General features: G+C 47.8%; 1 protein-coding gene across 2 annotated transcripts in view; it reads right to left on the bottom strand.

The window, feature by feature from the left end:
- The window catches only part of PDGFRA (platelet derived growth factor receptor alpha), a 49,956-nt gene that overhangs the window by 21,931 nt on the left and 1,391 nt on the right, over positions 1-26,634 (bottom strand). The window contains exons 1-12 of one of the 2 annotated variants that reach the window (XM_077757774.1): positions 24,836-24,872; positions 18,403-18,463; positions 16,323-16,640; positions 12,662-12,922; positions 11,486-11,616; positions 9,080-9,251; positions 8,798-8,987; positions 5,771-5,886; positions 4,528-4,654; positions 2,453-2,646; positions 1,387-1,481; positions 1,036-1,168 (exon numbers count right to left, since the gene is read on the bottom strand). In XM_077757774.1, coding sequence (XP_077613900.1) covers positions 1,036-1,168; positions 1,387-1,481; positions 2,453-2,646; positions 4,528-4,654; positions 5,771-5,886; positions 8,798-8,987; positions 9,080-9,251; positions 11,486-11,616; positions 12,662-12,922; positions 16,323-16,640; positions 18,403-18,451 — 1,786 coding nt within the window. In that variant the 5' untranslated portion in view covers positions 18,452-18,463; positions 24,836-24,872. Of the gene's footprint in view, positions 1-1,035; positions 1,169-1,386; positions 1,482-2,452; positions 2,647-4,527; positions 4,655-5,770; positions 5,887-8,797; positions 8,988-9,079; positions 9,252-11,485; positions 11,617-12,661; positions 12,923-16,322; positions 16,641-18,402; positions 18,464-24,835; positions 24,873-26,634 lie in introns of those variants that run through there. The other variant, XM_077757773.1, reaches the window with a different exon arrangement.

Raw genomic sequence — 26,634 nt, forward strand, 5'->3', positions numbered from 1 at the left:
GGAAGGTAAGGTGGGATTGGTGACAGGAACAGATAATAAAACTCAGTTCCCAGGTAGGAGTATTTGAACTTGAAAATAACTAGGACACCGTGTTTGGTTTCAGCTTAAGTAGCTCTCTAAGAAGACCTAACCTTGCCGTACTTCGGAATGAGGCAAGTGGATAAGTAAACACTGCCTCTGGCATCCTCCGAATACATACCGTTAGCATATTCTTGATGACGCAACTTCTAGCTCTTTCATTTGTCTTTGTCTTTTTTTCATTCATTCAGAATATGACTTAAAATAAAAGAATCCCTTGGACTAAAGCTTCATGTACTTAGACTCAGCTCAAATTGTAATAGCTGAAGTTTGTGAGAAGTTGGCTTAATTATTTTTACATGTTTTGCTTGAAAAGCACCTATTTTATTTATTTTGAGAGGAGAGAATGAGCAGGAGAGGTGCAGAGAAAGGAAGAAAGAGACTCCCAAGCAGTCTCCATGCTGTCAGCGCAGAGCCCGATGCAGGGCTTGAACCCACAAACCTGGAGATCATGACCTGAGCCAAAATCAAGAGTCTGACACTCAACTGACTGAGCCACTCAGGCACCCCCCAAAAAGTACCTATTAAATACATATACTCTAAAGAAGTATCTAATACATCCTCAAAATGTACTGGATTAAAATACCCTTTGTGGTTGTCCTCATTCATTTCTCATCTGTTTCTTTTCGGTCACTCGCCTCATTTTCAATTTGTGTCATTCCCAAAGCAAAGCCATTTTGATTGTTATCTTTGGCAGGACCTCCTCAAATTCTCTTCTCTTGTAAAATTTTCTTTAACCATAATTTGCTATGGGACAAGATTTTTTTTTAAAAAAAACTACTGCAGTAATGCAATTAACTCACTTTCAAGACAAAAGTATTTCTGACAGCCAATTTCTATTGCCTAGCTCTTGCTAAGCACAAGCCCCGATCCCTTATTCCTGCACAAGACTATAAAAAGCAAAGTTATGTAGAAATCAAGAGGGAGTTTTTGGAGACCAGCCAGGTAGGCACTTACCAAGCACTAGTCCATCTCTCGGAAACTCCCATCGAGAGTCATAAGGCAGCTGCATTGGGTCCACGTAAATATACTCATGTCCATCAGGGCTGATCGATTCAATGACCCTCCAACGAATTTCATACCTCGGTTTCTATAAATGACCGGGACAAAAAACTGGTGAATCACCAAAGCCCAAAGGCACCAAAGATTAACCGCAGCAAAGTGGCCAGACCCAGAAGGACTGACTGACACATTCCTTCAAGATGTAAGTACTGAGCTCCTTCTCTGTGCCGAGCACTGAACTAGACTGCTATTCTTCTTGTTCTTATGGGCTTCAAAGATCGTTAGTCCTCTGAGGAAGATATCTACCTGTTTCCAAATGACAACCAGGACAATGAGGGAGATGATCACAATCACCAGCAGCACCAGGACCGCAGCCGCCACCGTGAGTTCGGAACGCAGAGCTGGAGAAGAAAGGGGCACGGTGAAGAATTCGCACAAGTGTGCGGGAGAGCAGGGACGTGAGGGGGTTGTGCCTGGGCCAGAACCCTCGCTCTGCTGGTAGAAAAGCATGAGGCTGCCTGGCTTATTTCAGGGTTGGGCGTTACCACCTCTCAATCATCTACACACGTGAAACCAGACCAGCTCTTCCCTTAGATGAGAAAGGGACAGAATTAGATCTACTCTGTGCCAAGTGCACGAAACTGTGCAGAATGCAATCCTTTCTCCAAAGGTGCCATGGCATTAACCTTCTAGACAGGATGCAAATTGGAACAGAAAGACTGATAAATGACACTAACACTGTGTAAGTTCAGTTTATTATGAAAGGCTGCATTTGGTTTATATCACTCTCAGCTTCATTAATTTTTTCATTTAAAAAAAATTATTTTAATGTTTTAGTTATTTCTGAGAGAGAGAGAGAGACAGCATGAGCAGGGGAGGGTCAGAGAGAGAGGGAGACACAGAATCTGAAACAGGCCCTAGGCTCTGAGCTGGCTGTCAGCACAGAGCCCAACATGGGGCTCAAACCCACAAACCGTGAGATCATGACCTGAGCTGAAGTCAGATGCTTAACAGACTGAGCCACCCAGGTGCCCCTTATTTTTTTTTTTATTCAAGCCATCTCAGGTGTCATAAGGAGCAACACAGCAGAAGACCCTCCTTCCCCATCACCCATCCCCACACTCAGACTGAAGAGACTGAGCAGCTACCCTCTTAGACAAGCAAAATGCAGACGATGCTTCTGCAAGATGCAATTTTGGGTCAAAATCTGAAAGAAAGGGCTCCCATGTGGACGCCCAGAGAAGGCTCTTCAAGAGCATTCAGAGCTGAATTTCTGCCTTGGGACCTTCATTCCATTAGAACCCCATCTGGGATTCCAAGTTCTGCCTGAGGGAGGGAGGGAGGGCTCGGCTGATGACTAAGAGAAACTTACTGGGGGCCACCAGCTTCAGCTCTCGGTTCTCGGCCCCAAGGAGATTCTTGGCCAGGCATCGAACGGCGATGGTCTCCTCCACTCTGGTGAATGTCACTCGACCCTCCACGGTACTCCTGTCCCGGCGGTGGACCTCCGTGACGATGTTCGAGATGTTGTTGGCCAGAATCGTCCATGAAGTTTCGTTATTACATCTGGAGAGAAAGAGGTCGTCAAGATAGAGCCAGTTATCGGGATAATGGAGGTGACCAAAGCAGTGAGACTCCTCTAAGGTGGCAAGCAGTTCTAACCTTGCCTACATTTGGGAAGGTCATCATTGCTACAGGTTGACTTTCAAATTTTATGTGCATATTAAGACTAAAACTTGTTTGTACATGCCCAAGAGAGGATAAGTTATATCTGGATAAAACAGTTGAAACCTACACTATACATTAACTAAGTTGAATTTAAATTAAAATTAAAAAAAAAAAAGAATAGGGGCACCTGGGTGGCTCAGTCAGTTAAGCATCCAATTTTGGCTCAGGTCATGATCTCACAGTTTGTGAGTTCGAGCCCCGTGTCTGGCTCCTGCAATGACAGCATGGAGCCTGGAGCCTGTTTTGGACCTTCTGTCTTCTTCTCTCTCTGCCCCTTCCTGGCGCACGCACTCCCTCTCTCTCCTCTCTCTCAATAATAAAATAAAAACATTAAAAAAAAGAATAAAAAAAGTTGACTGTTAGAAAGTAGACAAGGTAGAAATAAGTTCAAATATAACTACCAATCACACGTCTTGAACCCATGAGCAAACTTAACAGTTCCACTTCAAGAATGTTTAGGGGTATCTGGGTGGCCCAGATGGATGAGCATCTTGATTTCAGCTCAGGTCATGACCTCATGGTTGGTGACATGGAGCCCTGAGTTGGGTCCCATGCTGAGCCTACTTGGGATTTTCTCTGTCCCTCTCTCTCTCTCTGCCCCTCTCCTCCACTCATTCTCTCTCTCTCTCTCTCTCTCAAAAATAAATAAATAAATTTAAAAATAAGAATGTTTAATTATCCCAATTTTCCACCCCTTGATAAAGCCTGGCTCCTTACTTTCCTCTCCACTTGCACTGTCAGAGCCCGTAAGGTGTCACAAGGTTTGGAGTGATCCCTGGCTGAGTTATAGAACCTAGGTTCTAGCTCTAGTCAAAATCCATGTCCAGTCCCTCAGCCCCATGAAGGGGAAGATCTAGGGGTCTCAGCCTTCAAGAGAAACAGTCGAGGCAAGGCTTCTGGAAACAACTAGATACCATGGGTCGAAGTGTGAACATGTCACTTAAGTGCCCATCACAGAAGGTTGATAATGGGGGGCATAGGAGGAACTGGCACGTTAACTCCCACCAAACAGCAGGTAGGCAAATGAGGTGGCCAGTCAGATGGGCAATATTTTCATTTATGTTCACATGCCAGTCTAGCTACCAAGTACAGTTCACCATATAAGAAACGTAAGGTGAATCAGGCAGGGTAGTGAAAATCCTCTTACCACTGTAGTCCTTTAAATTCATCCTGTTTCCTTTTTTTAAAAATATTTTAAATGTTTTTATTAATTTTTGAAAGACATAAAAGGAACACGAGCAGGGAAGAGGCAGAGAGAGAGGGAGACACAGAATCCGAAGCAGGCTCCAGGCTCTGAGCTGTCAGCACAGAGCCCCACGTGGGGCTCGAACCCATGAACCATGAGATCATGACTTGAGCCGAAGCTGGATGCTTAACTGACTGAGCCACCCAGGTGCCCCGATCTTCTTTTCTGGTTAGGGACCTTTTGAGAATCTGGTGAAAGCCATGGACCTTCTCCTTACAGCTCTCCATGACCATGCACGTGCACACGCACACATAATGTGTACATGTGCACACCAGGTCCATGTTTCGAACCCTACTTTGTAGTTTATGAGACTTAGGCCAAATAAGAATCACAAATACAAAAAGAAGAAGAAGAAGGGGAAGGAGAAGAAGGAGAAAAGGACCAGCAAGAGAAAGAAAATGCATTTGAAGTTCTTCGTATCAAGGAGGAAACATTCGGACCACAAATGGAAAAGAAACATCTCATTTCCCTACTTCTTAATATCCTTGCAAATCATCCACTCAATATCGGGAAGAGGTGTCCCTTCAGCTGTGCATCTCACAGTCTGTCCCCCGGTGGAGCCGTGGTGGTCATCGACCAAGTCCAGAATAGACGAGGGAACTGCAAGAGGGGAAAAGAAATCAGAACTGGATGCCCTGTGTCCCAGAACTCCCCGTGAAGTACAAGTTCGGAACTTGTCCACGTGGCACTCGAACCTACAAAGGAAGTAACCGCCCAAGAAGGGGCTGAAAGCAATTATGTGCATAAAAATAATGCTCCAGTTGGGGCAGACCCACTTGGTTAAGAGCATTTTCACAGCTTCGGTGTTTGGGGATTTGTATCCTGTGGTGTTTGAAATCTGGAGTGAGGAAAGCAAAGAGCCCCTGTGGTTATTTGGCTTGAAAGGCAAGGAAGGCTCTTAAAATTGTATTACAGCTTGGGGTTCAACTAATGGATTCAGCTAGAGTATAATCTAAAGCAGCATTTACTAAAGTGTATCTGTGGAATGTGACTATGTTTTAAAGAATTTTTTTTAATCCATGATCAAATAAATTAGACCTTTATTTTTTTTTTAAGACTGTGTTTTTTAAGTAATCTCTACACCCAGTGTGGGGCTTGAATCCATGACCCCGAGATCAAGAGCTGCATGCTCTACTGACTGAGCCGGCCAGGCGTCCCTATGATCAAACAAACAAGAAATATGTTAATACCTCATCACAGATTTATTGGGAGAGTCAAGTGGGGCCACCTAAGACAATACCTGGCACACAGTAGGCACCCAGTGAATGGGCGCTGGACCTGAACGTAAACAGGTACTCCCTGGCAGCTAAGGGCCACTGTCCAATGTCTTCAAGGGAAGCTAAGCAAAAAGACCAAAAACTCTCCAGAACAACATAAGGTCATCTGGACCAAAAAAAAAAAAACAAAAAAAAACAAAAAAAAACGCATCATTTTCCTCTTCCCAGAACTGGAGGCACCAGACTGCGAAGCAGGTGGTGTTGTAACCTAGGAATTCCCCTGTCATAGTGTTTCAAAGCAGACTGGAACTTCCCAGAATTGTGTGAATTCATAAGCCCAACAAAGCCTTCCCTGACATGTGGCATCTCCACCTCCTGCTTCTCCCCAAAAGTGTTGCTTTTCTCTCCATAACCTGGGAGGAAAGTGCAACACTCTCCCTGGGGGACACCTGTGCCCTATTCACTGAGCTAACGCGACCTCTGTACTACCCTTACACACCTTGAGTTAAAAGTTCGAAAGTATAGCTCTTCACGTCATCTTCATTTTGAACGACAATCGTGTAATGGCCACTGTCTTCTTCCTTAGCACGGATCAGCTTTAGTTTGCTTCGATATCTGACAAGAAAAGTACTTTGTTTCAGCAAGTGATAGCCAAATAGATTCCAGCCATTCAAGCAGTTACTATGTTCAATTTAAGTTTTGTTTTTGTAAAAAAAAAAAAAAGGTAAAAACAACTCATTTTCTTGACCACATCATCACTTTTCTGGGATTTTCAGTGTACTTTCTACAAATTGAAGGTCTGACTTACAGACACTTAATTTTTTTTTTAAGTAGTCTTCATGCCCAGCATGAGTCCAACGCAGGGCTTGAACTCATGACCCTGAGATCAAGACCTGAGCTGACATCAAGAGTCACTTAACCAACTCAGCCACCCAAGCACCCCAACACTTAATTTTTATTTTATTTTATTTTTCAAAGTTTATTTACTTTTTGAGAGAGAGACAGAGTTCGAGCAGGGAAGGGACAGGGAGAGAGGGAAACACAGAATCCAAAGCAGGCTCTGAGCTGTCAGCTCGAACCTATGAACTGTGAGATCATGACCTGAGCCAAAGTCAGATGCTTAACCGACTGAGTTACCCAGGAGCCCCAACACTTTAATTCTTAAAAAGAAGACCAGACATCTTGAGATGAGTGATAATTTATGTGGGTAGAACAGCGATCAGCTCTGCTAAAGCCTGACTTCTGAATGAAAGTAGACATATCCCACCAACTTCCCTTTAAAAAACAAAACAAAACAAAAACAAACCTTCAGGTTTACCTTTTAAAAAACACTTGCTTCCCCTACGTTTCCATCATTTGAGTGGTTCAACCAAACAATGGGACATCATTGGAAGAAAGAATGAGGACATGGTGTATAAATTCATACGGAGAGGTCACCAAGGTATAACATTCCTACTTGTTGGTATTTGCTTAAAGAAACTCCGGAAGGTTTCCGAAGAGCCTAATGAAATTAATAAAAGTATTTCTCCGCATGGGGAGGCAGAGGCATCTGGGAAAATGGTGACAGGAACGGAGTGAGGCTCCCTACAATGCACTGTCTTGATGTCTGAATGTTTTGAAAGCACGAGATTCTATCACCTATTAAAAATAAACTAAGAAAATCTATTTCTTCATACTTTACTAAAGGGAATTTCCACTAAAGATTTCTTACATGTGTTATGACATTTAGCTCTGTGTATGTACATGAATAAAGTATTTGCCCATATGAGTCCCCTTCTTTATAAATCATCACAGCAGGGAAAGGCAAGGGATGGAGGGGGAGCGCTAATCACGAAGACAAGAAGACTGTGGGCATTACTGAACTTCTCCATGCCTCAGCTTCCTTACACGTAGCACGGGATAACTGTATGCACAGCCTGCTGTAATTTTCAGAATTAGTTAAATGAAATTAGACGTGGGAAAGCATCTTGAAGGCTCAGAAGTACCCTGTAAATGTCGAGTCGTCCCATCCCAGGTGCTGTGCACCAGCGCGGGGGACAGAAGCACACACTGAGCTGGCTTTTCCTCTGCTGCATCTTACTGGACAGTTCTCTGGCCTGGACTTCCGGAGTTGAGTCCCTGCAGGCACTCCTGGCTGCGTGTCACCAAACAATCCGCCGTCATTCACTGCCTGCACTTGCCCAGCCAGGAAAACGGGGGGATCCGCTAGTTCTAAGCTGTAGGAAGCCAGCCAGGCGCCCCCCCCCCCCCNGTTTGGCACTGCCCACCTTTTGCGCACCCCCATCTCATTTAATCAGAAAGCCTTCCAGATTCGTTAAGTGACGCTTTTTCCTTCGCTGTTCCACGGAGGCTGTACAGTTCCATTTTCTCAGATACCAATTCTCAACAGTACATGGGATTTAGTTCAGAAAAAGGAAAGCAAATCCCAAGATTAAGTGAATGGATGAGAAGGCTTCTTCCCCTCTTCCCTGAGGCTGGAAATCGAGGACTGACCTGTGTTCCCCTGGGATGTTTCCGACGAGGGCGCTGCGTGGGAGTAGCCGGTCCCTCCAGATGTATCTTCTGCTCTGGGATTCTAATCAGAGCTTAAAACTAAACTGAAAATGGGGCGCCTGGGTGGCTCAGTTGGTTAAGCGTCCAACCTCAGCTCAGGTCATGATCTCATGTTTCATGGGTTCGAGCCCTGCGACAGGCTCTGTGCTGACAGCTGGAAGCCTGGAGCCTGCCTCGGATTCTGTTTCTCTCTCTCTCTCTCTCTCCCCCCCTCTCTCTCTGCCCCTCTTCTCTCTGCCCCTCGCCCCCTCTCAAAAATGAATAAACATATAAAAAAATTTTTAAATAAAAAAACTTAACTGCAAGGGACCTCAAAATGTCATCTGGTCTAATTCCTTACCTTGAAGTATACAAGATATTAGTAACCCTACATTACAGATGAGGAAACTGAGGCTGATGTGACTTAACTTCACACCTATTTAAGAAGTGAGAACAGTATACTATCTCATCAGAGGGCAGGGATTTAAACTATTCATTGTACATTTCCTCCAAACCAAATCTGGACAGACACTACCCTGATTTCCAGTGGAGGCCTCACCAGGGCAAATGTGTTTCAAATTAAACCAGTGATGTTTCGTTTTGTGTAGGCTTATGTGATAACGGCCTTGTCACTGAAATCATCGGCATGTCTAGTTGCCACACAGATGGTGGATGTCACAGAGTATATTCCATCCAAGAGATTCCAATTTTATTGCCTTCCTCCATCCCTTCCTGGAGACAGGAAACAGTCTTCCATTGGGAACAGAACTCTTCAGTTCTTTCTTCTTATTTTATTGTTAAATAGTCATCAACATAGTATTACCACATGGCAACGTTACCATTAAAGGTACCTGATTTCAGATGTCTTCTGTGCCGGTTTGTTCAGTTTCCTAGATTGATTCTTGGTTTGCATTGTAAGACATGCACAAACCTCACTCTGTCGACAGACACACCATACGAGGGACAGGAATACAGGGGAAGGGTGTCTCTTTACCTTATTTCCTGAATCTTCTCTATGTCGGTGGTGATCTCAGTGAGATTTTCAATCAGAGTTAGGTTGTCCTTCAGCCAGGATATCCTGGGAGGGGGGTAGGCCTGCACGTCCACCACAAAGTGTTTAACTTCATGCAGGTCCACAGCTTCCAACGGGCTGAAGTTGGGTTTGATTTCAATGAACCCTTTCTCTGTACAGGGGAGAGTTTCCATTAAGTAATGATTACCACACGGTCAATCCTGAGCAGCATGGATGACTGACATTTTAGAAAGCACAATGTACCATGGACAGAGATGGTGACTTTCTTCATCTCTTTGACCTCCTTGGTGGCCTGGCGGGCAGCACATTCATAATCTCCACTGTCCTTCACGGTGGCCTCGGGGACCGTCAGGGTGTACACCAACTTGATGGACGGGACCTTGATTTCCTCCAGCATTGTGATGCCTTTGCCTTTCTACAATACAGCAGAAGGGGAGGGAGACCAACTTTAAGAAGCTAGCTCCTGAGAGTGAAGCCTCATGTAAACTCTGGCCCCTGGGTGTTGATGGGGCACCTGTGTGGATTCCCATCTGGTGGTGAACTGCCCTATGGGGATGTCGATCACGGGAGAGGCTGTGTGTGCGTGGGGCAGGGGCTACATGGGAAATCTCGGCACAGTCCACTCAATTTTGCTGTCAACGTAAAAATGCTCTAAAAAATAAAATCTGATAGGGGTGCCTGGGTGGCTCAGTCGGCTAAGCATGACTTCAGCTCAGGTCATATCTCACAGTTCATGAGTTTGAGTCCCGCATCGGGCTCTGTACTGACAGCTCAGAGCTTGGAGCCTGCTCGGGATTTGTGTCTCCCTCTCAGCCTCTCCTCACTCACACTCTCTCTCAAAAATAAATAAACATTTAAAAAAAATTTTTTTTAAATCTGATAAAAAATTTTTAAGCTAACTCCTTAGCTGAGAACAAACTGAGGGCTGATGGGGGTGGGGGAGAGAGGAAGGGGGGTGATGGGCATGGAGGAGGGCACTTGTTGGGATGAGCATTCAGTGTTCTATGGAAACCAACTTGACAATAAAGTATTTAAGAAAAAAAAAGAAAATTATGTTTTAAGAGGACATTTAACAGCACAGTAAGGTGTCTGTCTATACCACCGAAGGAAAAAGGATCTAACAAAATACTATCTAAAGTATAATACCCATTAACGGTTCTATTTATTTTGTATACAAAGTATTGAAAGGATTTTTCTCCCTAAAGTATTAATGGTGATGTTCTGGGAAGCGGCTTTTCCTCTGTTTCTCTGAATTTTCTAATGTTACAACAGTAAATCTGCACGATCATTATCTGATGAAAACTTTGTATTATAAAGCAATACTTTGATTATATATTTTTTGTTTCAAATAGCATGTACTGTGGTTTGGGGGTGGGGGTGGGAGGAAATGTCTCTCTCCAATAAATGAAAAGAAATGTTTATGTTTTAAGAATGAAGGGCAATCAAGTGTGAACAGTAAAATCAAAATGCCTCGTATTTCAGGGAAGAAGTACACATACTGGACTATAAATGTCTCTTCAGTGCATGAGGTCTATAAGGTAATATGTGAAAATGCCCAACTTCCAATCAGATGCCCCAGAGAGAAAGGAAAGGGGGCCAGTAAGAGCACGGGACCGGGGAGAAATGGATAAAAAGAGAGAAGCTCTTGGGGCACCTGGGTGGCTCAGTCGGTTGAGCTTCCGACTTCGGCTCACGTCATGATCTTGNAAAGAGAGAGAGAAGCTCTCAAATGCCAAAAGGAGCAGGGAGCAGAAATTTGCAAATCAGGACTGAAGGGCAAAAATATGTATTTTATACATATATACACATACACATAACCATATATACACATACACATATATATAACCATATACAAATACATATATGGTTTTTGTTCTCCGTGAGGTCGCTGCATTAAACCCTGCTGATCATCACTCCATTGAACAGTCACAGCCTTTTACACATGGTTCTCTTGCACACTTATTACAATGCATCAGAATGGAAGAGACCCTGTGTGTAAATCACCAATGACCTAGACGTGGCATGTGGTTCCCCTTCCCTGATTCCGCCACACTCCTCTCTCCTCTGGCGCATGGGCCAGTTTCTAGCAGAGACCCTGGGATTTAGCAAACATCCCTCAATCTTTGCCGAATGATCCACGCTAAGCCTGCTCCCTGAAGGCAAGCCACGCGAAGAAAGACCAGGCCAAAAGGAGAGAGAGGAGGGTCCTGGGTGGCAAAGAAGCAGAAATGAAAAGGGGCGGGCCATCGACATTATCAAATGCCTCAAAACCCAAAAGGATGGGAGCCAAGAAAACGGGAATTAATGACTCTCTCAGCAATTAATAAATTTAAAAACCCACCCACTTTTGCTTCTCTAATTTCTTGGTTGTTAACTTGTAGCCATAGAGCTTTCCCATTTCTTTCTGACTCATGAGTAAGAAGGCTCAGTGTACAACCTTTGTGCATTCTGAAGGGCCTGGTCCAGCGATTGTCTCAGCCCCTCCCATTGCCCAAAGAGCCAGAAAGTCATCGAGTCAAATGAGCTCACTGCAGAGGCGGCAGGCTGAGGTCCAGAGAAGCTCACGTCCTGTCCTGCCCTGTCAGTGACGGGTCCTTTGAGCCCTGCGGTGACCCGCTCCATTCCACCAGGAGCCTGGAAGCTACCTACCACTTCTCCGGGGTAAGTCCACTGAAGGTCAACCACCTCGTTGTTAAAGACGGCGCAGGTGACCACAATCGTCTCCCCTGACTTATACACAGTTTTAAGGGCTTCCATTTCTAGATCAAGTTCTGATGTTGCTATTTAAAAAAAGAACAAACACAAGGACCTCAATAGCCACAGTACAGTTAGAATCTTCTAAGGTTGGGGTTTGCTTTCTTTTTTAAAAACCCTGAAAAATAATTTTCAAACCACTGCAATCAAGATGAAATTTTTAAAGTCTCAGGAGCCTTGATGTTGTGTTGGCATACATAATTTGGCATGTGGTTATAAAATAACACACCTACACATATACACATACACACAAATACCTACACACAAAACGGTAACAATAGTACAAGTGAATTCCAATTAAACAGAACGTCACCTCCCTGAGCCTTGGGGTTAATGATGGCTTTCCTCTTCTGTAATCACCTTTATGGATGTATTTATTCATTCCATCAACCAACCTTCAGTCAACCAACTGACCAGCACTGCTTGGGGCACTCCTACCCTATCATTTCTCTCCTTCTCTCTCCTGCCCTCCTCCCCAGCAATTCTCAGCCTTTTTCTAGAACCTAGCACGGTGCTGGCGTAAAGTAAGTCCTCACTGAGAGTTCAAGGAATCCTGTTGCCACCTACCTACGCATGAGTATTCAATACACCTGCTGCCCCAAACATGTGTCATACCTTCCCACTCACATTAACCATGCACATCAAAGGGATAATCATAATCACGAGCTTTTCTCAAAATCAGAATCACCTTTCTTAAGTTACTGAAGTTAATATAGGCGTCCAACCCCCCACAGGTATGTGTTTGTTTTTAGGGCCTCTGTGGTCAGGAATGTGGGTAAATCAGTAAGAGGCTTATTCAAGAAAAGAATTCCTTACAGCATTTTGAAGTTAAGTGATGAAATATGAAATCTTACAGTAGTAAAGAAGCACTTGCTTTTAGTAATGCTAAGCTTAGTATGATTATAGCCACAGAGGGCAGCCTAACATTGTAAGGTAAAGGTGGGGGTCCTAAATCCCCAAATATATAGGGTCTCCGTCACCAGGGACTATGATTTTTTAAAAAATCATACATACATCTAATCACTTTGCCTTTAACTCTTCTTTAAAGAAGGAAAGAGAAGGTGCAGGTACCTTTTAAAGCATAAACATTAAATGGAATGGTCTGGAACTTCTTCCCGCTGACGGTGGCTTCGCAGATATAGGGCCCGACGCTGAAGGTCCCATTAAAGCCCTGTCTGCTGTCATAGGAGGCGTGGACCACCCCGTCACTGCTGCGTAAGGTAACGGGAGTCTTGGGGTCAGTTGTGCGACAAGGTATAATGGCAGAGTCATCATCCTCCACGATGACTAAATAATCCGTCATTCCTAGAGGAACGAAGGCTACATCTGGGTCTGTGGTTTTGAAAAGAAAAAAAAAGGTTAGGCATTCATTTCACCTTTACACACATATACAGAAAAATTATCCCGCTGGTATTCATCACATCAGAATGAATTATACCTTCACATATATCCAGACTTGTCACCACACTGACATTAATCATCATCGCAGTTGGAAGGTGATTTTAAAGTATGAACACAGGGCGCCTGGGTGGCTCAGTCAGTTAAGTGACCAACTTCAGCTCAGGTCATGATCTCACAATTTGTGGGTTCAACCCCCGCGTCACGCTCTGTTCTGGAGCCTGCTTTGGATTCTGTGTGTGTGTGCGTGTGTGTGTGTGTGTGTGTGTGTCTGCCCCTCCCCTCTCTGCTCCTGCTCTGTCTCTCTCAAAAATAAACATTTAAAGAATAATAAAATTTAAAAATCAAGTATGAACAACACCAAATGGCCTGTACTCCAATAAAAAAGGCTGGTGATAAATATAAATAAGTTGAAATCAAAATTTAAACACTACTAGAACAATGACCAATAATCAAGTCCTTTCAAGACAAAAGAAAATATTCATAATTTCAAAAATTCTTATTGCCTATAGTTAGGATTATTGAAAAGCAAACAAGTTTAATAGAAACGTGTCTAATAAAAAATAATCTGTCAATGAGGCACCTGGGTGGCTCAGTTGGTTAAACATCTGACTTTGGTTCAGGTCATGATCTCCTGGGCCATGAGTTCAAGCCCTGTGTCAGGCTCTGTGCCAACAGCTCAGAGCCTGGAGCCTGTTTCAGATTCTGTGTCTCCCTCTTTCTATGCCCCTCCCCTGTGTGTACACTCTCTCTCTCAAAAATAAATCAACATTAAAAAATAAATAAATAATAATCTGTCAAGTAACAAATAAAATTTGTAATTCCATAACCTGATAATTTTATTTTCAAAAGAAACCCAGTTATGTAGGTTCCTACAGTACTAAGTACTAAGAGACTCAAACGTCAGTTTCAGAAGGGCCCCTTACTCCCCCTGACTACAAATAAAAAGATCTCTAACTGACAAAAGGGCAGGGCCTACTTGGGTGATGTTTGTGCTGGCGGTAGGGGGGAACAAGAATTTTTAGACAAGCTTAGGCGATCAAAACTCCAGGACTCATATATAACCTTAACAAGCCCACATTCCGACCATTCTCTTCAAAGCAAGGGGCACTTATGTGTGCACAACACTGGAATGATAATTCTAAATAACTGCCTTTCTTGAAACAAAACCTTTTACTGTTAGGAAGGAAGGTTCTGATAGATAAAAGTGTCACAAAAGAAGTGAAGAGGGTCTAGATCTGTGAGGTGCCCACAGTTACAGAGGATAAGAGCAGCTAATTTTTAAAAAACTCGAAAAGGTGGGAAAAGGGGCACCTGGGTGGCTCAGTCAGTTAAGCTTCTGACTTTGGCTCAGGTCATGATATCACAGTCTGTGAGTTTGAGCCCTGTGTCAGGCTCTGTGCTGACAGCGCAGATCCTGGAGCCTGCTTCAGATTCTGTGTCTCCCTCTCACTCTGCTCCTCTCATGCTCTCTCTCTCTCTCTCTTAAAGATACATAAACATCAAAAATCTTTTAAAAATAAAACAAAATAAAGTAAAATAAAATGCACAGCTTCCCTACCATTATTCACTAGCTGTGCAATATTTTAAAAACATCATGGTCCTTCCTTTAACAACTATCCTTGGTAGAAGCCAATATACACAGATATAGATATTGGTACAAAAATACAGATATAAGTACAGGTACAGGTACAGATATGTAAGTATAGATACTGATGTAACTTTTTTTTAAGTTTATTTATTTTGAGAAGAGAGAGAGTGCAAGCAGGGGAGGGGCAGAGAGAGGGAGAGAGAATCCCAAGCAGGCTCTGCGCTGTCAGTGTAAGAGCTGAAGGTAGGGCTCAATCCCAGGAACTATGAGATCATGACCTGAGTTGAAATAAAGAATCAGATACTCAACCGACTGAGCCACCCAGGTACCCCAATACAGGTATTGATACAGACAGAACACGGATATGCATACAGATATAGATGTAAAGATATAGATACAGATAAAGATACAGGTACAGATATAAATAGAAACAGACATACATAATATAGATTTAGATAGAGAAAGAGATAGACAAAGATACAGATACAGACATGACACAGATTTAGATTTAGATCATCACAAAGAGTGCACAAGGAATGCTAGGTGGGTGGTAAACCAAATGAACCTCAAGCTCACGGCAAAGGCTAGCCGATTAGCAGGGCTGTTGTGAGAAGGCACCACACAATCTTCCACTACAGGGGCTGGCCCTGAAATCCATCACAGCCCAAGGCCACGCCCTCCAGAGGCGTGGCCAGCCACAGCTACCATCCCCTGAAATCCATCACAACCCAAGGCCACGCCCTCCAGAGGCGTGGCCAGCCACAGCTACCATCCCCTGAAATCCATCACAACCCAAGGCCACGCCCTCCAGAGGCGTGGCCAGCCACAGCTACCATCCCCTGAAATCCATCACAGCCCAAGGCCACGCCCTCCAGAGGCGTGGCCAGCCACAGCTACCATCCCCTGAAATCCATCACAACCCAAGGCCACGCCCTCCAGAGGCGTGGCCAGCCACAGCCACGGACTGCGTGGAACTGGGGCCCCTTAGGCTGCAGGAGTCCCAGACTTCCTTCCCACAGAGCTCCCCGACTCATCTACCCGGCCTTCCCTCTCTCCTCCATTCAGTCCCGCTTACAGTTCTGGCCGACGGCCCTCACAGGCCCTGCCGCACGCTCCCCCGCCCCATTTCCTCCCACAGCCTCCTCCCGTCCCAATCCAACCCTAGCATGCTTCATCCCATCTCACTCCTCTCTTGCCATCTGCATCTCACAGGTCAGGAGACATACTCATTAGTATGGAATTTGCCCCCACATTTTAATTAAAAAGAAAAAAAAGCCCATCTAACTAATCAAGAGTAAATAAATGTTTTATTCACTCTGAAAAATAGCCTGGTTATTTGGAAGCTATTATAATGAACTAAAAGCAGCTCCAAGAGAGGACCTACCTAATTTCTGTGTCCCCAACACTTGGCATAATGCCTGACATGCAATAAATAAACAGCAAATATCTGTCAGACTTGGTTGAACAGAAATGAGTACGTTTCAGATGTTTTTGCATAATGCCAAAAAAAAAAGACGTGCCATAATAAAAATGATTTCCAAAACTTAACACACTTCCAAAATGTGAACAAGACATGTTTCTCGATAACTGAGTCACAAAGGACCTTGACTGATGTGCGTCTTCTTGTATTTTTCACATTCTCTCCAATAGATACTTACTATTTTTGTGTTTTTTAAAACCTGAATACAGTTAACAGGAGAGACAGGATGAGAAGCTTGGCCCAGGGGACCCACCCCAGCTCACCTGGGACATAGATGTAAATGCGCCTGCCTTCGATCTCATGTTCATCTGTCTGAGTGTGGTTGTAATAGCAAGTGTACAGCCCCGTGTGGGCCGCCGACGCATTGACCACTTCCAGCACCGTCACAAAAAGGCCACTGTTGTTTTCCTCATTTCTGACTTCCACATTGGGGTTCTCTTCTTCAGACATGGGGTACTGCCAGCTCACTTCACTCTCCCCAAAGCACCGCAGAGAAAAGGAGGAATTCAGCTGCACGACCTTTTCATTTTCGTTGGGAAGGATGGAGGGTAATGAAAGCTGGCAGGAGGCTGGGCTCAGCCCTGCAAAAGGAAACGCACTCTGAATAGGATGCAGCCAGAAAGGACAGTCTCACCCGGAACACTGACAGAAGCAACAGTAGCAGCTTATATGAACAATGACCGTTTCTACACAAAAATCCGTTAGCCTGGATACCCATGAAAGGCCCCCCATTATAACGGCCGCTGCATCTGCCGAGAGCAGCGAAGGCTCCAAAAGCCTCAATAGCTCCCCCCTCCCAAACCCCGAGATTCACCCCTCCAAACACTCAAACGGACAGAGGACATCTGATCCCAATTCCATATTTTAGACGGTCATGGGTGACCATAAAATATCCCAGGACGGCATAGACTGAAGCACATATGGGTTCTTTATTGTCCACATTCCCTACGGAAGTTTCCCTTACTAAGAAACAGGATGAGAACAGGGGCAGGGAGACTGAACAAGGCACAAGGCAGATTTGTGCTCAGGAATTACACGTTTTCCATTTCTCACGACACTCTGGTGTGCCTTCTCTCTAATGACCTCCCAGAAACCCAAGCCGGATGATGTAGATCCTAACTTAAGAAGTAAGAATAGTCAGGGGCACCTGGGTGTCTCAGTCGGTTAAGCGTCTGACTCTTGTTTTTGGCTCAAGTCATGATCTCACTGTTCATGAGTTCGAGCCCTGTGTCGGGCTCTGTGCTGACAGTGAGGACGCTGCTTGGGATTCTCTCTTTTCCTCTCTCTCTCTCTCTGCCCCTCCCTTGCTTTCTCACTCTCTCAAAATAAATAAATAAACTTAAAAAAAAAGAATACATGAAGTCCAAGAGTGAAAACCCTAAGTTCATCTTAGGACCTAAAATTTCACTCTAGCTCTCTCTGTGTGTAAAACTGATAGAAGAGCTATTATGGCTCAATTGGTCATCAATGGTCTCATCTCCTTCGGAGCCAAATATGGGAATGAATCCCACCAAACTTCACCGTGTGCCCACTAGGATTCCTGCAGCTTACGGCAGAAGTCGTAAGGGCATCTGGTCACCTCTCCTACCACAAGCAGCATATTCCTGCTGGAGTTTAAAGCTACCAAACCACCAGCCTTGCTCAATTCTAACATGCCCGTGTAGATAGGCCCTACAGACACTAACAGACTTAAGTTAACTCCTCACATTAGAAAAACATTGGGTTCTTGATGAACATCTGTGATGAATGAACATCTGGATGGAAACTACAAATTCCCAATAAACATTTCAACCAACGGTCCAAGTAGTTTCCTCCTGGTAGAAAAGCATTAGTGAGAGTCCCCAAGAGTCAAATATTCTACCAATTAGATTCAAAGGGAAAAGGCAGCCCTAAGATTTTCTGGCCATTTAGGCATCTTCCACTTAAGACAGGTCTGATGTCCTGTAAAAAGAACTCTCCTGTAAAGAGAATTTTCCATCGCTTATTTTTTGAACATTCCTGAGGGTCTCTTGACTGACCCCCTTTACTAGAGATCCAAGTCCCAGGAAAAATAGCAGAATGGTGGGGAAATTTAGGCTATTCTTCCTCCCACATTTCAAGGCCGGGATCGTGCATACACTAAAATTGCCACAGGCTGTAATTCTTTTTGAACTGGGATTTGTTCAATACAGCAAAGGGGACTGAAGGTTTGTGATCCTTCTAGATAACTTCTTATAATTTTCTGCTTTCCTTCACTCTTGTGGGCTGCGTTTGCAGAGCATGGCTAATATTCTCCCGGAGCACAGAACCTGGAAAGCAAGTCTTCTCCCAGAACAAGGAACTCAAGGAGAACTGGGCCCATACCTGTGAGGAGACAGACTGACACCAGGAGCACCAGGTGGGAAGTCCCCATAGTTCTGGAAAACTGGAAAATCAAAAGTCAAACAGAAACAGCGTTAGCCAATGAAAAGATTGGTAAGCCTCATTCTTTTTGTGCTTTGCAGGATGGCAAATGTTAAAATGTTAACAGCATCATTTTAGCGAAAAACGCCTCGATTTAAAATTCACGGTTAAAGCAGTAATCGCAGAGCCCGATGGGACCCCGAGATCAGGCAGAAACCACCTGAAGCTCAAACCCTATCTGACTGCAGGCGCCTCGCAAATTCCGGAAAGTCTTGCTTGATGGTCTTAGAATGCATCCAAGAGCATAGGACAACTGACTGGTCCTTTTAAACCATTTACATTAAGAATGTGAAACACAAGCACATCTATGTACTCAGCTTCCAAACTGGAGCTGTTTTCACTCAAAATAGGGCGTCCTTTGCTTTGTGTTTCGCTGCAGAAAGTACATGAAGTTCACATCATCTACAAACTCTGAAAGGCATGCTTGGGCTACAACACATATTTCCATATTTGCAAGCCATTCTGATCTGGCGGTTGTGAACGTCCCACTAACCAACGTCACTGAGAGGATGTCACTCCGCCGTGCCCAGACCGGGACCAGCCTCAGGCCTGGGCTCCCGGCCCACGTTCCCCAGGGGCCTGCTGCACTCACAGCCAGGCTCAACAAGGCACCAAAGGCCAGGACACGGAGTGGATGGTGCAGAAAAGGAGGTGAAGCAGGGAGAGGGCACAGGAGAGAACAGCATGGCTAAACGCCCAGCTTTCAGAGGATGCAGGAAACCACAGGATCAAATCCAGCAGAGACCAACGAGTGAGGCTCATGATCCGGTGGCATGGGGCTACAGAAGCCAAGTCTTTGACTCTGACTTCCTGCCACAGAATCTGAACGACGAAAGAGAAGTGGGGAGACAGACTGAAACTTGAGTGTCCAGAAGACACAGGCCAGGAACGCAGGAAAACATCGAAGAAGGATCCGGGGAGCCCCCCGGTGAAAGAAACCACTGAACAGCCAATTCCGGGCAATCCCCTGAAAAGTCCCCCTTCCCTCAGCTCTTCCTTTTCACGCACATCCCCACTTACCTTATTTTATCTCCCCCACCACTGCCCACATGAAGCCACTGATAATGTGAGCTGACCAAGGCCAACGAAAAAACGGTGCACGGCTTTGCAGGTGTGGAGGCACCCAAGTCTCAAGTCTACTCACTGAGGGGCCCGGGCAGGGGTGCAAGCTTTGTGATATGCCATAAGAAAGTCACCGAAGCCTTGACCTAGCACATGTGGGGCCCCTGAGTTGCTCAGAACCCCATGCATGCAATGGAAGGAGTTCATGGGACCAAACTGGCTCCACCCCTGGCTTTGGAAATGAAGAGATGTGTTCTCGATTCCTGAGTGAATGGGCTTAACACACACAAACGGATCAACCCCACAACAAGAGAGACATTCAGTGTATGCCTGCATTTCGCCCCTGTAGTTTTGCAATGGTTTGTTTTTCGGTTGGTTGGTTGGAGAAGATCCAGCGGATAACAGCCTAGTCATTTCTATGGAAGTCGGATCATGACTTTCTGCTTTCAGGTGGCAAGGTGGGGCATATGCACAAACCGGATTTCGCGTCACTGTATTCTACCAGGAAATGGAGGAGGAAGAAAGTGAAAGGCAGGATGCTGGTAACAACAGTGTGGTCGGGGGTGGGGGGAACAGGCACCTGGGTGGCTCAGTCAGTTGAGCATCCCACTTCAGCTCAGTCATGATCTCACAGTTCATGAGTTCGAGCCCCACATCGGGCTCTGTGCTGACAGCTAAGAGCCTGGAGCCTGCTTCGGATTCTGTGTCTCCCTCCCTCCCTGCTCTTTCCCCACTCATGCTCTGTCTCTATATTAAACACATTAAAAAATAATAACCTTGAGACATATTTAATGTTAAGTGTCAGCTGAGGCTCAGAGAAGTTTAGCGACTCATCCCAAGTCACACAGCTAGTGCTAAGGCCAAAATTCTAACACAAAGTCTATGTGATACAAAAGCCACGCTCTCTTCGGTTCACCATATGGTCTTCCTCAAGGGAAGGTCAGTGTTTCAGTCTTGTGGGTCCCCTCCCTCCCCCGCCCAACACTATTTCCTAATGCAAACTGGGGCCCTGCTTTCCTTCCCCGCTCACCCCAGAGAGAGTCGTACAATTGCGGTGCTGTGAACCCAAATGCAATTTGCACAATGCTGGCTCGCTGATGGCCTCTGCGGATCCTGGCATGTGCCCGGGGTGGGGGGGGGCTGCAGAGTTTCCTCACTGCTGTGGTGACGGGCACAGCAGGCCCCAGAGCCAGCCTGGCCAGCCTGATTTACCACAATTAGCAGTAACGGCCTGTGTGTTTGTACATATAAATATCAGCCTCCTACTGATAATCCACTTAGCGAACTTCAAAGGAGCCCTCCAGAGCCAGCTTGATGTCTTGGGTTTTATCACATTTATATCCTGTATTTCTTCAGCAGGGCTTGCCAACGGTGCATCTTTAAAGCATTCCCAAGCTTAAGAGAAGGGCTCGCTGCTTTTATAGGGCAGGCTCTGAGCAGCGTTTCTGCCCTGGCCCAGCCCTGCCAGATTTCCTTCTGTGCATCCAGACACAGTGGACCTGCTGCCAGGGAGGATTATTTACTGACATACAAAGCGGGCCACGAAAACAGGGCCTCAGAGCCAGCGATGCTGATGAGAACGCTGAGCATCAACACGTGTTTGCTTCAGATTTCAAACTCCCTTCTCTGATAGAAGTAGTTCTCTGGCTGGAAACGTAGGCGTGTTTGTGAAGTCTCATGTCATTACTCATCTGTAACTCAGACGATTTCCTCGGGAATAATCGCAGAGTGTTCTTTCTATAGGAAGGTAATGGAGAACAGCCCGAGAGAGCAGAGGCCTCCCTGCCTACTGGCCCTGTGGTGAGACTCTCTAAGGGTCCGGCTTGCTGTTTCTGGCGCTTTTCTCCCTCCTCTGGGTGTAAAGGCTCATCCTTACGCAGTAGCCCCTACGCTGGAGCTGATCCAAAAGTCAGATGTGCAAACAGAAGAAGTGAGGCTACGCTTACATCAGAGGAAGCTGGCATGGCAGGAGTCAGCAAGAACAAATCGCTTCACAAGGAGGAACAACGGACTCCATCCAAACCCGGTTTTTAAAAAATCATAATCACGTCCCTCGTGACAACTACAAGCTGGGTTTCGGCCTCAGTTCTCTATAACCGCAACGCAAAAAAGCACAGCCGAGAGTTAGAGAAATCACCAGGAAAAGAGAGGTCTGCCACGTTCACGGTCAGGCGAGCGACCTGTGGTTCCCTGACACTTTTTGTCTCTCTTCTTCTCTCAGAAGTACGATGGAAATTGCTCTGGGCTAGACTCATCCCATATTGAACAGTCCGTCTTTCTGAACCTCGGGCTCTCTTTCTATGAAGAGGGACTAATAACACCTGACTTCCTGGCTTCTTTCTACGTTATTATAAGGACTGAACTACAGAGTTTAGTGAAAAGTGCTTCGGAAACTGCAGCTATGGGGTTTTTATATTGACTCTTCCTGCAGATTCAGAAAATGTTTTAGATGACAGGGACGTCAGAGCAGCGACTTCAACCTCTACTTACTGAGACAGTCAGGCCCAGGGGTCATTCAACTTGCCCTGCCTCCCCTGCATAGTGGAGAAGTGGATCTAAACTCGCTGTCCATGAAGGCCTGATGAACTATCAAAGCTGTTTTAACAGGAACCTATATATACAGCCACGTGAACAGAAAAAGAAATGTTTGCAGCTGCTGTTGTTTAACGACTTGTCACCTCTGTCCCTGCAAACAGAAGTGAAGAGCTATTAAGTGAGAACTCAATAACCAAAGACAACGTGCTAAGCTAAAGAGTAAATAGAACACGGGCACTGTTTCCAGAAGTAGGCGTGTGATACTCTTCTCAGAAAGCCAGAGAGCTAGCTTCCCGATCACCAACTGCTCAATGTCTCCCACTGCAGAGCCACTGAATATTGAATTTCACCCCACCCTGACATGATTAAAGGCCACAGGAGACTCTCACAGTCCCCAAAGCCACGGATGACTGTAAGGTTCAAATTTCCGAGGTTCAGTGAATTTCAGCTCTAAGTTAGTTCTAACTGTGAAAATTACATATCCTGCTTTTTCCCTGAGACAACTCTTCTACTCAGTCTACTGTTCTACTGGTAACTTCAGCCCAGGCAATGCAAAAGCTGGTCTACACTGGTGGCGTTTCATAGAGGGTGTGTTCACTAGGATCTGCACCCCACCAGAGCCTGTTGTTGTTCTGATCTCTCTGAGCTCCATCAGACATTCCCGTGATGGGTGTTGGCTAGAGGAGTTTTAAGTGGGAGCATTTTTACGAGACAATCTGAGCTCCTAAACCTTTCTGCTCTCCCTGCACCAGATATTGAACCCTGGAACGCTAAAATGACACTTCTTTCTGATTGCCACCAAAGTGGTGTGACTCCTAATGAGATAACCTTGGGTGTAGTAACTTACAGTGCATTTGAACTCAAGGGCATCAAGCTCCCCACTCTAGGGCTTCACTCATAAAAGGATATGCAAGTATCTGCCTAACTTCTTCACAGGTCTGCTCTGATAATCAAATGTGGTAGGTCAGCACTTGGCTCATTACACAAATACAAAGAATGAACTAAGGCGAAAAAACTACACAAAGGTCCACAAAACAAATATGCTCAGCCCAGTGATTCTTGCAACTTCACAGGAAAAGGAAGCCAGTCATCATCTTCCATTTGGGCATTACCAGGCAGAAAACGCATTTTCTGATGCGCAACTTGCTTACAATCTCCGGGAAGCCCATTTCCCACCCCCCTCCCCCCTGCAGAGGGTCGTTGCAGTTCTCAAGTGCGGCCAGCAGATGACAGTGTTGGTCCAAGGACGTGCGTCCCGGGGTCCACGGAGACCCAGATGCCGCTAAAAGTTCTGTGCTAAAATATCCCCAATCTTAACTTCCAATCTCTTCCTTTCTTGGATCATACTTTTAGATTTCGTGGCGGCCTCAGTTCAGAGTCCACAGACTGGAAACAGGAATAGGGAAACTGCTGCGGGAAAAGCTTAATGGTCCGCAGGGCCCCAGGAGAAAGGCGGCGAGGGTCAGACACCCTCTGCGAACGGGTCCGCTGGGGCAGCGGGGTCCCGGGAGCCCGGAAAACGGCGCTGCCACCCTAGGCCGCACAGGTTCAGAGGGCTCGGCAGGAGAAGCCACCGGAGAGGACGTCGGGGTGATCCAGGGCTTGGTTTCCCCCACGCTCTCCCCTCCCCGAGGATGGCACCCGCCCTCAGAGAGACCATTTGGGCCGCGCCGGGTGGGGACCGCGACGCCGGAGCCCCGGCAGCGCAGCCGATCTGTTCGCAGGCCATTGTCACCCCTCGTAAACCCGCCCGGCGGGGGCCGCGGGGGCCGCGACGGCCGCGCAGCCGGGAACCTCGGGCTGATTGGAAACGACTGTTCCCGTGGCTCAATAGCGCAAGGTTGTAAAACAAACAGCCAGGGGCCGCCCGCGCGGCAGGGGACCTTGCGAGGGGCCTCAAAACAAAAGTCGGCGGCTGCCCCCCGAACAGCGCCCGGCACCCTACACCCTACTTGTCCCCCCACGTAATTCATTACGACGCTCCCAACCTCTCCCCCAACCCTGCACCCTATCCCTCCAGTCCTTCCTGAGTCACCCCCCAGCGCCTCCCGAACCCCACCGTGCCTGCAGGCGTCTCTCCGAGGCCTCTAGCAGCGGGAAGGGTGACCAGGTTAGTGGGCCCGGCACCCTCCGGCTCTGTGCTGAAACTCCGACGCGGCCGCGGTGCAGAGCGCCCAAGGGTGGCGGAGAGCGGGCCGGCGCGCGCTCCGGGGGGCCACTAGAGGGCGCAGCAGCCCCGCGAATCTTNCCAAAAGCGACACGGCCGCGGGCAGCCGCTCCCGGAGAAGGCCGCGGGGAGCTGGAAACCGCGACCCCTCGACTTTCAAGAACCGGCCTCCCCTGCACCCCCCTCCCCCCCAACGGACGCTCGTCGCCTCTGCCCCCGCTGCCCAGCACACACTCGTGCCCGCCTGCGCCCCTCGCTTCCCTTTCTAGGGAAAAGGGAGGACTCCAGTTGGCTGGGAAGGGTGCGCCCCAAGTCCAAGGTCCTCTTTAGCTACTCCAATCCGTTTTTCCAACCGATTCCTGGCGGACGGTTCAGTTTAAAACAAAAGGAAACGCCGAAGAGGCACTTGAGCAGAAGACACGGAGCGGCAGAGCCTGACTAGAGAGCAATGGGGAAAAGCCATCTGCCCCAGAGCCCGCATCCCGCGCGGAACCTCCCCTCACACCCCGACGGCTGGTGCTGTGCGTGGGCCCCCTGAAGTCTGACTCAGGGGACCGTTGGGAACCCCACCTTTCAGGCACCGAGCTGACTCCCAGCTTTTCCCCAGAACTGCCACGCGCCCATCAGCAGCATGTAACCCTGTCGCAGCTCCCCGAAGGCCAGGAGTCCCGCCCGCCGGAGTCCGCAGGAAGGCGCTGGCCACCACGTCCGCAGGACGCGTCCAGGGCCGCGCGCCGCCCACGGCCCGTCCCCAGGAGGCACCAAACGGGCCCGCCTCGGCGCCAGACGCGTTTGCAGCTGGAAAGCCCGGCCCGATGCCCCTCCCCCTGCTCCCCTCCCCAGTCCGCGCCCCAGGAGGAAAGCAGACCTGGGGCCGGGAGCCAGCTTTCTGCTTCGAGTCCCTCTCCGTCCTCCTAAGGGCCGGTGCAAGGGCCGCGGGTCAGCAGCCCGCTGCCTCCCGGTGCCTCCCCCCTGTACCTCCTCTCTTCGCCTCCAATCCCCACCCCCACTCCCACTCCCATCCCCGCCCTGGGGACTCACCCCAGCTACATTCGGGTTAAACCAAACGCAAGACCGCAGGAGCCTCCACGCAGGGACTGACCAGTGCGTCAAAGCGAGGATGGACGGGCCCTCGCCTGTCGGGGCGCAGAGGAAGGGCCCCGTTTATCATGGGCTTGTGGAAAGGAGGAACCCCAGAGGAAAGGAAGAGTAAGAAGGGACTCAGAGCAGCAGCGCTAAACTCCTAGTGGGTCAGATGCGGGTACAGGCGAGGGATGTTAAAACCCGAGCCAGCACGACTGCGGGTGAAGCGCGCAAGCCGGGAGCGCCTCTTCCTCCCCGCCAGTGGCCCCGACGCTGCTGGGCTCCGGGGTGTTAGTCCCCAGAGTTGTGCGGCCGATCGTCGCGCCCGTTTGCCCGATGGTCTCTCTGCTCTAAAAAGCTGCCTTGTTCTGGTTGGAGCGACTGCGGCGAGACGAGTCGGTCCAAAACGTTGAGCAATTCGGCTGCGGAGCCAAAAAGCCATTTCCCACACGGCACAGCCCAGGGCTTTTCCAGGCAGCCGGCCCGGCTCAAGGCAGTCCGGACCTGACAGAGGCCGTGCACGCTCCCTCTCCAGCCCGGCTTTGCCTCTCACCCCGGGAGACGGCGTGAGTGGCAGGTTCTTCCAGGCCACCCTTCTGAAGTCCTGAGGTCTTAGCAGGGCTAAGGAGGCAAAGAGAGGGACGGGCGCTCCGGCCGCTGGGAAGACGCCCAGCCCGCCCAGCACGGCCTCCCGTCGGGGCGCCTGGCCAGGACCCTGGCGGCGCCGGCACACCTGGCCAGGCAACCACGGCCTCTGGCCCCGAGGGCAGCCGTGCTCGAGTCCCTCTCGCTCTGAGCTGGCTGCGACCCTTTCCGAACAGAACCGCTGATCCCAGTTGTTTCCGAGCTAAACGTAAGCCGCCTGTTCCCCCCGGCGCTGCCGGGAGTTCATCTCACGAGTAAAAGCCGATTTCCAAGGGGATACACGGAGGAGGGAGGGGCGCGGGGAGCCGGCTCCGAGGCTGGCAGGGAGGCCGGCGCAGAGCGGAACAGACACAGGCACTGGAGACGACGCAGGGGCGCAGGGCGAGTGCAAGGGGCGAGGGCCACGCATCCCGGCCAGCAAACGCACACGCGAAGGGGCGGGGGGTGGCCAGAGCTCAGGTGCCTGGAGAGAGGCGGTGAGGGCGTTTCCCGTAGCACCTTTCTCTTACCTGGGAACCAAGTTTCTCCCTTCCAAGTCGTCCCTAACTTCCCCAAAGGAAGTTCTGCACTTCTCTGGCAATCTTCTTTTTTGTCCTTCCTGTGGCTGGGACTGGGCAGCGGTAAAGCCCCGGACTTTGCAA

Source organism: Crocuta crocuta, unplaced genomic scaffold, assembly GCF_008692635.1.
Source record: "Crocuta crocuta isolate KB4526 unplaced genomic scaffold, BGI_CrCroc_1.0 scaffold282, whole genome shotgun sequence".
Classification (NCBI taxonomy): domain Eukaryota; kingdom Metazoa; phylum Chordata; class Mammalia; order Carnivora; family Hyaenidae; genus Crocuta; species Crocuta crocuta.